This window comes from Corticium candelabrum, chromosome 3, assembly GCF_963422355.1.
Source record: "Corticium candelabrum chromosome 3, ooCorCand1.1, whole genome shotgun sequence".
Classification (NCBI taxonomy): domain Eukaryota; kingdom Metazoa; phylum Porifera; class Homoscleromorpha; order Homosclerophorida; family Plakinidae; genus Corticium; species Corticium candelabrum.
In genome coordinates this window covers 981,935-995,520 of record NC_085087.1, presented here as the reverse complement: position 1 = coordinate 995,520, position 13,586 = coordinate 981,935, and the positions used below count along the sequence as shown (strand labels likewise).

Below are 13,586 nucleotides of genomic sequence, written 5' to 3'. Positions count from 1 at the left end.
TCATCAGGCACAACCTGCTTATTTCACAGCTAACCCTTAGATATAAGGGTTGTTCCACAATCTGCAACCTGTGGATGCGCTCGGTAGCAGATGGTGCTGCTCCTGGGAATAAACACACACACACACACACACACACACACACACACACACACACACACACACACACACACACACACACACACACACACAAACAAACACACACACCACACACACACACACACACACACACACACACACACACACACACACACACACAAACACACACACACACACACACACATACACACAAACAAACAAACATACACACGCCCACACATGCAAGCAAACATGAATAAAAACACTCAAACAGTTTAAGATGAAGATACTCACTCTGGAGATATCGATGGAGAGACTAGTTGATGTTTGCTAACCAAACTTGTCTTAGATTGATTTTCTACATCTCTTTTATCTGCTATCCGTTTGCGTATGTCCTTTGCAATAAAAGTCAACAAGAGTATACACAGAAACGTTGCAATGTTGTTTTCTCACTGTCTGTTTAATCTCAGGAGTTGAGTACGCCTCAAATACACTTGAATCTTCCAACCTACAAAAATATTCTAATTATCATCATAAATACTATCAAATCCATCTACGAATTTACATTGCATCAATGGTGTCTTTGTTATGAATATGTTTCTTTTCTCTCTTTGGAGTATCATAAATCATCTTTGCATTCTTTTCATTTGCCTAAAATAAATTTCATCTACTTCATAAATTAACAACATAGATAATCTGATGACACAGTAACAGCTACATCTAGATCATTATGATGACAACCTTGCATTGCTCACCAAGTGCATCTTCAAAAAGAACACCCTTCAATCTGTACAGCCTAAGTATACGCTCCAAACAAGACACACCATTCCCTACTGACAGAAGACTCATATTCTGGTGGTCCACTTTGCCTAAAGTGCTTGCATTTCACTGTAATTCATTCTTCTGTTGCTACTCATGGTAACAACAGGTTGTTCTGCAGCACAAGTATTACCGTATTTCCGCGCATGTAGCTGCATGCCGGTATAAGCGGGGATTACCAGAAACTTGCTTGTCGAACCCTGGTAACGATATCAGCATGATATAGCACGAGGGAGTGCCGGTAATGGTAAGGAAGCAACTACATATGCGTGGTAATTCTACTGCACACGTGCCATAATTCGATTTGTTGACCTAGAGAATGCATCTTCCCCCGAAGCTCAGGTAGAAAAGAGAAAAGTCGAACAGACAGAACGTATCAAGAATACATCTTTGCAGTGTGGCAGACGATCAGACACAATCAAAAAGCTAGCGGTACTACGCAAGTACAAGCTCGGTGGAAACAAAATGAAAGTCGCCAGGGAATGTGGAAAGAAGAAGAACACACAAGGAGAGAAGGATGAAGACAGAGAAAACCAAACATTATAGGATTGATTATATACTACATCTAGATGAAAAAGTACACATCTTAGTGTTTATTTATGTTATTTCAATCAATATCTAAGAACGGATGCAGCATATGGGTCCAGTCTATAGGGAGGTTGGTCAAATCACCTCCCTTTCTCCGGCATGCCGGTATACTGGCAACCTGGTAATCCCCGGCTTAAAGAAGAACTCTCACCAAAATCAACTATCTCTCAGATGAAAGCTGTCACTTCATGACACAACCCTTTGCAACCGTTTACTGCAGAAGTTTACCGTAACGAAGAAATAAAGCATTGAAATTACCTGCGTAGACGTGTTTAGTACCCGTATGTGGCGTATGCATACCTCTGATTGTTGGTTAGCAAGGAAGACCAACATCTGTGCACATTTCAAGGTAAGGATTGTGAGACATATGGTGTCAAGTTGTGATTTATTATTAACTAAAGCAAACTGGGACCCCAAAGTTATCACGCAAGTATCGACTGTGGCAATACAACCTCAGAAGGAGACCCTTCTTACATTAGCTCATAGATCATGTCTTGCTGAATTTTGGGTGCGTTAGGAGCACTTGGTATGGTTAAACCTAAAGTAGTTGCTTCGAGAGAGTAAGACTTTGTGTAGATACGGGGAATCGTCTGAACAACTCGTTGCCGATTCTCTGCTTCTGTGGCTGTCTGGACCATAGGTTTCCTGCAGGAAGATACCAGGCCTTGTATATTTCTTTCAACAAGTTTTAGTATTTGGTGAGAGTTCTCCTTTAATTAAACTAGCATGCAGCTAAATGTGCGGAAATACATTATGTCCTTCAAAGTTATTTTGGGTTTCTGTCTTTGTAAACTAGGCTGACATGCCTATTTAGAACACCATGCTTATAAATAAAATGTCTTTTAGCTGATAAAACAATACTATATTGTCGCAAATAAAAGCCGACCTCGAATACAAGCCGATCTTGAATAAGAGACGAAAATCAAAGACCTCATGCTGCACACAAGCCAGTTGCGTTTAGAAGCCAATCTTTTGTTCAAGACGCACAGCACGCATGGGCACGTGGTTGTTTACACGTGCACGTGTTGACGTGTGCATGCAGCGTTCAATTACACTGAAAATGATGATGAAGGTTCAGCTAATGTTCTTAAAACTGGCATCTCGTGGTAGTCATGTTTATATATCTAAGCGAATCTTGCTTTTTCAAGTGGTCTAGAGTTGTCATGTCTATACAGTACCTTAGCATCTTCAAAAATATAAGCCTGTCTTGAATACAAGCCTGTCTTAAAGGAAAGGTGCCACGATAAATACCGTATAAGATGAAATATTGGTGGGGAATTATTTTGGCAGATTGGCACATTTTCAGCGAGCGCCAATATAAAATCCGCCATCAATTAATTTGGCCACCGGGATATGTTGACGTCATCATCCGCATGGATCAGGCATGGAGCGCTATGTCACGTGGATGAGGCCATGAGATGGTAACCCCCGCTTGCTGTCTGTTGTGCCTACTCTGCCTATCAGGGAGCTTAGACATGAGAATGATGCTGTGATACTAAAGCTATCAATGAAGTGGGAGGAGTCATGTGAGATACATTCTATGCACTGACACAGCAATTCTTCATAAAAGGTTGACACAGATCTTGCAACTCGTCTGTCAGAATTTGAGATCATCTCCACTCAACGGATGAAGCCACAATTTCACAAGGTCATACACATTCCGTTTCTGGAAACCCTAATTAGTAACATCAAAAATGGATTTCCAGACACAGAGCTGTTTGCAGCCTTTGCAATTCTCAATCCAAACAAACTGCCAAAGCCAGAAGAAGCTGCAACAAAACAATGCACCAGCTGACAAGTCTAGACGAACGAGAGATCGAGTTTCTCGCTAGCAGCAAAGTTCACGTTAATGACTGGCCTGTCAACTCACCAGACCTAATGCCAATAGAAAATTTATGGAGTTGGATGAAACGCGAAGTAGACAAGAAGCGAACAAAGAACAAGACAGAACTGGAAGCAGGGATACTAAACGTGTGGGAGGGTCTTAGGCAATTGATATCCAAAACTATTTATGCATTTCTGATAGCCGTCTAGATCAATGTATTGCAAACATTGGAGGCTGCACTAAATACTGATAGTGCAAACTTTTGTCATTTGTCTCACTCTTACGTAGTTCTTGAATAGCAGGCAAATCTAGAAAATCATCTATCCTACTCTGAAGCAAGACAATGTTTCGCAGACAGTTGCTGGAAAAGTTGGCGCCATGCGTGACACACTCCCGCTGAAAGAGTCTCAATGATGATGGCACAAACTGTAGTTGCAATGCATATATACCGCTTCAACTGACTCAACAGTAGACGATCATATACCATATCTCCCATATCTCCCACAGATTTAGCTAAAGGGCTCTTATTAGAACATTTTGGTACTACAGTACACCCTCAATTATCTGGACCTTGATTATCCGGACTTTCCATTATCCGGACAAATTCTGTTCCCCTGTTCCCCCTTTTTCCCCCACTTTTTCCGTTCACGGATAACGCATTCCCGAATAAAGGAACTACTGTATATGTTTCACTTCATACTAATATGATGTAGATACAGCCGCTCGCAAATGAGCGAATACATAACGGAACATAATAATGTAATAAATAGGCAGCTGTTGATGAATCTTTTAGTGACATGAATGTACACTTAAGTGTGGAAACAGAATGTGGTCAACTCTTGATTATGTGGACTTCTAACCTGTCTCCTTTGTACACTGTAACAGCGTGGTTAGGAAATAGGGTAGAAGCCATGGAATTCCCTGAAGAGATTGCAGACAAAGGAAGACATCACTGATGGGCATATTTCTGATTCTGATTTGGCTGCTTCCTCAAAGATAAATTGTCAGTAACAACTGACCTCATTCATCAGTCGCACATGCTGCAGACTTTCATCAACTGTATAACAGTGATGTCCTTTGTCTGCAATATCCTCTAGGGAATTCCATGGCTTCTACCTTATTCCCTAACCACACTGTAGTAGTGTACAAAAGCACATATGTAGTACCAAAATGTTCTAATACCAGCCCTGCCTTTAATTGCGCGAAAATACGGCAGCAGTACGTACAGTACTTCATACGCTAATGAATGCGCATGTTCTACTATACCTCAAACTAAAGTGACTACACCAATGGCGGTAACGTGAGGTAAAACCAAAAACAACAACTTACCAACCATAGTATAGCTAATAACAGTTTCTACTCAGTAAGGCAAGCCTCAAGTACAGCCAAACAGATGGAGTAGGTACTCACACTGTACACGTACAGCCAGGTACAAAAAATTAATTATTATTTAGCAAGTTAGCAAATTACCGGCAGACTGCATTCCCACTTCTCCAATTCCTCTATTGACAACACTAGATCACGATTGGCGGCGTGGGCTGTCCACTGATTGGCCAGATTTTCGGCATCCCAACCTCTATTCCTGGCCAAGTTGCAAACTACAACACAAATCGCAGTATGTAGGCACTACCTGTCCAAATATTTAGATATACCATCAATTTCATACGTTTTTCTAGTATTGACTCGTCGACTATTCGAGTTCCTAACAGTTCCAGTTCTCTCTGAACGGCTGCTTCCATAGCTAATTGCGCCAAACCAAATGCCCGGATAACCGCGTAGCCTATTCCAAAATGCAGCGACGTCTTCTTGTATACGGTAGATCTACTAGTTGTGTAATCAAACCACAGGTTTTCTGTCACAGCAAAGAGGTTTCTATCTCTTATAGAGAAACCTCATCAGAATGCGTACAGATACCGTGACATAGTTCCTAGGTCAGACATCTGACACGAATAGCTTTGTAGAGACGACCCGATAACCTCTACTAAAATTTAGCTATCTAAACTATTTAAATATTTATGTACAGTATACGTAGCAAGTAGATGACGCAACTGTAACGTCTGTACGTACAGTGTACACTTCGTCGTTAGCGCTACGCCCCCGCAATTGCAAGCTTTAGTTTTGACTGAGCAACAGAGTTGCCAACTAGGAATACTGAAAATCAGAGCCATATCTAGATGGCTCTGCTGAAAATCAGAGCCGTATAGACGGCTCTGCTGAAAATGCTAGCCTCGAATTTCCAGACCAGAGAGCGCGCGAAGCGCGCGAACTCTAGTCTGGACCATGTCAATGATTTCGGAAGTATTTATCAATAGCGATGCTAAATGGTGTCTAGCAGCTTAGGATCGTTTTACCTAGATCAGGATATCATTTGTAATTGCCATGAGATCTCACGAACAGGGAAGAGACTTCTGCCGTGTTTGCGGCGATACCTTGGTGGACGGCATGAAACGACGACTCTTTGATTCTTCTAACCGCTCGACTAGCGAGACTACTGCTCGACCAGTTGTCAAAGGTGATCACTGACGGTCTAGCGACGTCGAAGAACTGAAGCTGAAACAAAAACTAAGATGTGTGCGTGCAGCGTCTAATCATTGTTCTGGCGTGCGCTTAGCCGCCCACGAGGATTTCACACGCGCGCAATCAGCGTTAGTGCACATAGCAAAAATAAAAAAAACATTTTGAGAAAATGATGGTATGTAGGGATGGGTATGTACTTAGTCATGCTCATCTCCTACATCACAATCCAGTACTGTGAGTGTCACACACGACTGCTGCGTTTTAATTAATTTAGGTAAAAAGATTGTGATGTAGGAGATGAGCATACCCATCCCTACATACCCATCATTTTCTCAAAATGTTTTTTTTTATTTTTTAGGTAAAAAGATTGTGATGTAGGAGATGGGCGTCTAGACGACCTAAGTGTACATACCCATCCCTACATACCCATCATTTTCTCAAAATGTTTATAGAGTTGTGTAGTGTGAAATGGAAATGAGAGTCCTAGTAAACGTGTGCAGCTCGGCCGGGATTTCAATCTTTGATTGCATCTCTAAACAACTCTCAGCTTGCATTTTCTCTTCCCACATTACATGCCTCTGCAGACGCCGTAGCCGACGCTACTGTACCGCCGTGAGCCGTAGCCGGCTTACTCCGACTACAACCAGCGCATACAGACGATGCAGATGATGGCGCATCCAGACGATCAATACAGATGAAGCGCATCCCACTACGTCCCATCCGCAAACAAACTCCCAAGCATCCTCCCGCGTATCTCAAACACGCACGTTACATTCGCATACTCGGCACTTCCGCGAACACACATTGGCGAAGCAATCTACAGCCCCCAAAGCAATCCGACGCGACCGTTCGTCCCAGACTACGCATTTTTCAGGATCCCCATCTCAGACTCTTCTCACCTATAACGTCATGATCTATTCGTGGAGAATTACGTCACTTCCGCGAAAACACATCAGCGGTTCTCATTTCAGCCCGCCAAAGTCTCGTCTCGGGCCGTCGGAGGCGGTCGAGGCGAAATCCGACGCGACCGTTCGTCTTCGACTCACGATCTCGACAGGCCCACCACGTTTCGCGACGATCCGAGACCGGCGTCGTGTCGAACGGCGCGTTACAGACATGTCATGTGGACAGGTGGATAGACGGAAGTGGGCGTTTCCGAGCGTTCGCGTATTATAGTATAGGATTTGCATACGTATCGCGCGCTATAATATACGGGACTATTTTATGCATCCTCGATTTCCGCAAAGCGCAGGCATTTGGGACAAAAAACTGTTGCACTATTACGGCAGTCTCGTTAGATTTTATATTAGTTACTATCAGGCAGTACAAATGTTTGCGTAATCTACGGTGTCTACCTACAGGTTTACTGTACATGTCTGTCTGGATCTAGTTCCAGCAATCTAGAAGTTGCGTGAGATCTGGGTTCCTTGCGTGTGAGCGTGTGAGCTAAAGAAACTTGCGTGAGACTCACACAAGTTGCGTGTGAGTTGGCAACTCTGGTGCAAGTCAAACCTTTTCTACTCTAATTAGACTGCGTAGCAGGCCAGTAAGATACTGCTACATACAGGGCTGGCCAATTGTCGCTATGGTGCCACGAGTGGCGACAGAGGTTACGCTAAGGCGACAGAGACGACTGGTAGTGGCGACAAAGTAAGTTACACTGTCTCTGTGTTTCTCTTCGCTTTCGTCTAGCGCGCGTTAGACAAATGGACGTGCCTACTGGGTGAGGTCGGGCATGCGAGACTACCGTCTACGCATGCCTACATTCTAGTCTAGCGCGCGTGTGACAGGACAGGTGGAACAGAAAGCAACTACCTGGGCATCCAAGCCTATGTCTGTTCTCGTCGCTACTGTAGTGTTGCAGTGCGTATAATGACGTAGAGTACCCTAAAGAAGTTCTTCTCTGTTCATGGTTGTTGCCTTAGAATGTAGGTCAGTTGCAGAATTTCCATTTACAGATCTGTTAGAAACTGTTAGTTCTCAAGATTAGAGTGCTATCATTGTTTCAATTGAGAGTATATCCTGAATAACTTCATATCTTAACTTTACATACATAGATCTGTGATCTCAGTAGTAACAAATTGCATCAAAAGCTCATGTTTTTGTGAGGTCTTGATTGCATAGTATTATACTGTAATACGTCGAAAGTCTGCTACATTCTAGATTAGGTTGCGGGCGTGGTCTGTGGCACCATGTGTTCTGTTGTCGCCACTCAGTGGCACCAGAACTCAGTGAACTTGGCCACCCCTGTACAAAAATTTTCCTAGATGTTCAAACGGCACCGTACGATCTCTACGCACGTACGCTGCAGAGAGCTAATGAAGAATTAGCAAGAAATACGTAGAAACATGTCCTAAAAGTTAATTTTAGCACTACACGTCGATATTCTATGCTCAAACTCTTTACAGATTGTCTAAATTTGCTCGGAAAATGACGATCTAGCGTGTTCCGGGCATCCGAAACTAGAAGGCGTGACTTCATTCAACTCTCTAGACAAATCACGGCACGACGACGCTGTCCATACGATTGCTTGGATGGAAGATGAGACATTAGGCTACTGCAAAAATAGATTCGGTTTGCGTCTGTGCTTTGGTAGCTCTAAACGAGAGGCCATCCGAAACTCCTACAGAGATATTTGTCCGGGTGTAGAGGTAGGGCGTGGTAGAGGTATAGTCGAGTCTCGTTGTCGCTAGAACGAGCCAAATCCATTGATTGTCACGAATCAAGAATAGTTACCTACGTGCCTTATATTTCACAATAATTTATTGCGTTGGACCAAGAGCTCGCGTCCGGATCCGAATTCGAAACTAGATACAGGACTCTACAGTCTAGACAAACTCTACTCAAACTTTCCCAAAGCGGACATGCACGCAATGCAAAAGTAGATAGATGCACTTTTAGATAACCTACAGACACTGCAAGAAAAGCCAGCCACCGCAGTGATTAGATTTTAGTTCAGAATACACTGTACAAAGCAGTTACTGAGTACTCTACGTTCTGTCGACTAGCTAGTGTAATCTAATATCGCAAACCGTATCTACCTGCACTTGAGGTTAGGCCAAGCAAGAACACGTTCAAGGTTTGTAAAACCTACTGTGACGGATGGCGAAGTTTCCCAGTAAAGTGTCTTTCAACTCTAGTAGGTGACGTCATAGCATGGGGTCGGCGTGCAATGTCATCGCTGATTGGTCGGTGAAGACCCCACATGTAACAAGCGGTGACACCGACGTATCCTATCATTGCGTTTTGCGGTTTATCGCTGACAAGAGCTCGAAGGTGAAACGTAAATAGCGAGGCAAAAGAGAAGTACACGACGCGATGCGGCTGCAAATTTTCGCAGCGTTAATCTCTATGATCGTTCTTCAGGTAGGCAGAGGCAGCGGCTACTTTTGATCGGTCGTTGATAATGTTCTATTGTTCTAGACGTCGACTACGTCGGTCACTGGTCCTCAACCGATCGTACCGAGAGTAGCGTTTTGGTGCGGGAAAGTCAACCAGCATGTCGACATGGTGTCTGGAGAGTGGGTGACCGACGAAGACGGCGTGTCAGGATGTGTTGACACGTCAGACAAGATCGCCATCTTGCGCTACTGTCAACAGACATATCGTCAAATCACTGTGGTCAACGTGTTTGAGGACGTTGAGAAGACGGTGCATAGGTGGTGCGAGAGAGGAAACAAGAACTGCATCTACTATGCGATGAGACCGACATTTGTTTGCGTTGGTATGTTGAAGTTGACATTGACGTGATGTGGTTGTGGACGTGCATGTGGTCATTTGGTTAGAATATACTTGTTTTTCGCGTAGTAGAGTAGAGAAGGGATTGCGATGCTGTAGACAGGCAGGGAATGCAGGAAACTTTGGGAATACCAGGCGTGACGGTATGACAGGCCACGGCAGCGCCTGACGTGTTTTGTTTTTTCGTGTTCTTGACTGTCTAGGCTGTCAGACCGGTTTTCTTGCGTTGACATGACCCTACGTTGTCTCTGTGTTAATTAATTGTGTAGAGAGGGTCCCCTAATCGGGGCATTGAGGTGTAATTCCGTTGAAATTTGCACTATTTATATAAACAGATTATTTTGATAACAGACGTAATTGGCGAGCAAAGCGAGCCTCTCTCTCTCTCATGTCAGTTGAGGTCAAGGTATATGTTATTTATTGGCGAGCGAAGGGAGCCTAGCCTCTCTTGTGATATGGATTCATGGCAAAACGGAAAGACAGATCAAAAATACCACGATGCCAGATGAATGCAATTTTGACTCTAACATATGCGCTCAAAATTGAATCAAAGGTCCCCTTTTGAGGGGTTGAGTTAATTATAATTTCTTGGCAAGAAGAGTGAAATGATTCTCGATTTTGCTCCCCGTACGCGACTAATAAGGAAATAAAATTAATGTGGGACAAAAGGAATTGAAAGAAACAGCTAGAAGAGAAAAGTCTTTTTTGAGTTTCTGCACGTTAGTTTGACAGAAATTATAGCTACACAACCATTGTTACGCGACTACGGGACCATTGTTATGCGACTAGCTAAGTAAACGAGTGAGACGATTCTAAGAGTCGGATCGACAAAACAATGATACCAGATGAATGCAATTTTGACTGTGCAACACATGTGCTATAAGTTGAATCAAGAGTCCCCTCTCGAGGGCTCGACACAATTACAATTTCTTGGCGAGAAAAGTGAAATGACTCAATTTTGCTTCCATATGCGACTACAGAGCAAAGGAGACTGACGTGTGACAAACGGAATGGAAAGGAAAGCTAAATGAAGAGAGGTCTGTTTTTTTAGTTTCCGTGCATTTCTTTGACAGAAATTATTGCTGCGCAACTTGTGCGACTATCTCAGTAAACGAGTGAGACGACCCAAGCGTGAACGAAGAATGAAAGACAGCCAGAAGAAGAGCAACTGAAAGTCTGTTTTATGCATGCATGAGTTCCGCGTTTGTTTAACAGGAATTTATTGCTACGTATAGACGCGGCCATTGTTACGCGAATAAGTAGAGACAAAACACCATCGCTCGCCTAACACAATGCCAACCAAGCTTTTACTAGTTACTAAGTAGAGATGTATTTATATACGTATGTCAGCACTTGTCATATGGATTTACGGCAAAACAGAGAGATGGATTGACATAGCGACGATGCCTGATGAATGCAATTTTGTCTCCGCAACACATGCACAAAAAATTGAATCAAGGGTGCCCTTTCGAGGGGACTTTGAAACCAGGGTTTCAAGGTCCGTGAAAAGCAATCATTTTAGTTCAAAAAACGCAGGCAAATTTGGATGTGTAACTAGTGTAACTAATGTCATTCGGATTCTCTCGTCAAGACCTATTTTTACAGCTTAGGTTGTTTTCTGTGGGACTGCCCTTTAAGTTAATGAAGTTCAGCATGATGTTGTAGACTAAATTTTGACAAGCTAAAATTTTTGGAAATTCATTAAATGATGACAACTAATAGGACCGACTTTTCGAGCCCTTTTGTGTGTGTAATTTGCACTAACATATTTTGATGACAGAAGTAATAGTTGTGTGTGTGTGTGCCCGCGTGCGTGCATGTGGGGGGTGTATACCTTCATTCCTGTGTAAGTGTGACTGCCTGGCGTGTGGGCCTGTGCTCGTGTGTTTTGTACTGTCTTAAGCAGTATGAGTGCTTGGAGTTGATAACAGCTATTTGTTTATTATCTCTCCTGTGGTTCACATTGTGTAGCAATGCGATTCTGTTACAGGGAAGCTCCTTTTTGTAGCATTTTGTCAGTGATAAGCTTTTGCATTATAATGTGCTCTACTTTTTGTTTCCATAGCTGGTCATTTTGAAGCTCCCAGGTTGGAAGTTCCCCAAGGATGTCATTTCACTCACCTGTATGAGCCCCATCACTGTAAGGATAAAGAAACATGGCAAAGGGCAGCAGAATACCAGTGTAGACGTGGAAGACAGGTTCTCCATAACAAGGGAATGCTTGTGGAGTGTGGACCCAATGTTTATCGAGGAGTTGAATTTGTTTGCTGCCCTCATATTGAAGAAGAAACAACACCAGAAGCACTGGCAACACCAGTAATTGATGAGCAAACATTTACCACCGCAGAACCACTTGACGAATCAGAAGCAACTACAAGGGTTATGAAAGTGGACCATCCTCTAGTCCATCATGCTCTCATTTCTCCTAAAGAATGCAGTCGGGGTGTTCTAAATGATCAGTACAAGACCATGCGTGAAGAAATGGATAACCACCAGAAGCAGATATTACGTGAGATTGTTGGTGTGTATAGACGACAAAAAGAGGCAGCTGACCAGCTAAAAGAAAGAGAACCAGAGGCAGCACAGGCAATGATGGATACAGTGAGAGAAAATGTGAGAGCAAGGGTGGAAGCTGCAGAGATGCAAGTCTCTAAGGAACATCATGGACTAAAGGCACAGTACAAGGACCAGCTAGCCAGATGTTATGAGCAAAAAATGTGTACAGCAGCTCAGATGTTTGCTGTTGTTCTGCATGAAGACCGAGATCACGCAGAGGGAATTATACGACATGTATCTGGTGTGATCAACCGTCAACTGGCAATGAAATACCAAAAAGTGCGTGTTCAGGAGAAACACACAGACAGTGACTCCGTGGAGTCTATGCGAGAACATACAGTTTTGAAACAATTTGGACGACCTGTGGATCAAGATCTTAACTTTACAAGGACATTCTTGGTGTTAGCTGCCAGGCTGCTCAGAGGTGCCAATGTTCAGCTTCGAGATTGTTCTCTAGTTCCACCATCTGAACATGATACACCAGCACCAGAGAGTGAGCGACCGTCTGTGCTAGACTTCAGTCGATTCCTTGAACCTGGTCCAGTTATCATGAATCCTATTGTGGATGACACTGAAGCACCAAAGACAAGCAAGCCATCTGTTTCAGTGCCTGACCTTTCTGTACTACCTGGTCCAGTTATCAAGTCTCATGACACAGAAGCACCACTGATCTCTGAACAAGATAGATCTATTGAACCACCTGTCTCAATTACTGCCGTAAATCCAACTGTCAAGGAGCAGCCAGAAGTACCAGAGACAGTCATAGATGTGGGAAAGGGAAGACCAGAAGAAAACCACGCTCATGGTAACCACCACCATGATGATATAGTGGATGGTGGCTATGAAGCACCTATCCATCATCGTCCAGAGCCACACAAGGGAGACATCAGTGGCAAAGTTCCTGTCTTTGTGACTGGTGAACCAGAAGACAGCATCGATGACAAAGAGCATTTGGTATTGCTTAGTGCTTTGTTTAATTTTGTGTTAGGTTGTTAATCAATGTTGGTGTGTAGAATGAAAGGTCATCTGGCAGCAAAATTTATCTTGGTGTTTCAGTTGGATTGGCTGGTGCTGCTGCATTGGTTGCAGTAGTTTTCCTTGTAGTTTATGGTATTCGTAGGCGTTATTATGGTGACTCCATTAAAGTTGAGACAACCACTATTTCTGATGATGAGAGATCCATTGATGATATGGAGGCAGCCTTGCAAGATCATGGCTTTGTGAATCCAACATACAAACTTTTTGATGAAATGGATGACAACCAGTAGTGTTGACGTGTAGTGATTTGTAGAACAGGATATTCTGTCTTGTTGTTTTGAGCATGCACAATATTAATTAATGGGGAAGGGCATAGCAAGAGAGGAGTTTAGCATCATAGATGGTCTCTTGTTAAGTGGGAATTGTTTGAAGTTGCTTCTGGTATTAGCAATGATAGTCACAATTGATATCAGTGTGGTCATGTCAGACT

General features: G+C 43.2%; 2 protein-coding genes across 2 annotated transcripts in view; one reads left to right on the top strand and one right to left on the bottom strand.

The window, feature by feature from the left end:
- Positions 1-5,073, bottom strand: part of LOC134177348 (DNA polymerase alpha subunit B-like) — a 16,668-nt gene extending 11,595 nt beyond the window's left edge. The window contains exons 1-5 of the mRNA XM_062644122.1: positions 4,974-5,073; positions 4,778-4,905; positions 641-726; positions 529-583; positions 370-470 (exon numbers count right to left, since the gene is read on the bottom strand). Coding sequence (XP_062500106.1) covers positions 370-470; positions 529-583; positions 641-726; positions 4,778-4,905; positions 4,974-5,046 — 443 coding nt within the window. The 5' untranslated portion in view covers positions 5,047-5,073. The remainder of the gene's footprint in view (positions 1-369; positions 471-528; positions 584-640; positions 727-4,777; positions 4,906-4,973) is intronic.
- A 3,956-nt stretch (positions 5,074-9,029) lies between these two features.
- LOC134177833 (amyloid-beta-like protein) lies at positions 9,030-13,582 on the top strand. The gene is made up of 4 exons (XM_062644613.1): positions 9,030-9,190; positions 9,248-9,548; positions 11,628-13,072; positions 13,132-13,582. Exons 1-4 carry the CDS (start codon positions 9,143-9,145, stop codon positions 13,384-13,386), a joined length of 2,049 nt encoding a protein of 682 aa, XP_062500597.1. The 5' UTR covers positions 9,030-9,142; the 3' UTR covers positions 13,387-13,582.
- Positions 13,583-13,586: the final 4 nt, after the last annotated feature.

Excerpts from the sequence above, each read along its gene's own strand:
- LOC134177833 (XM_062644613.1), top strand. The coding sequence starts at position 9,143 with ATGCGGCTGCAAATTTTCGCAGCGTTAATCTCTATGATCGTTCTTCAG. Across the intron at positions 9,191-9,247 it reads TCTCTATGATCGTTCTTCAG|ACGTCGACTACGTCGGTCAC; the intron begins GTAGGCAGAGGC and ends CTATTGTTCTAG. Across the intron at positions 13,073-13,131 it reads TCGATGACAAAGAGCATTTG|AATGAAAGGTCATCTGGCAG; the intron begins GTATTGCTTAGT and ends GTTGGTGTGTAG.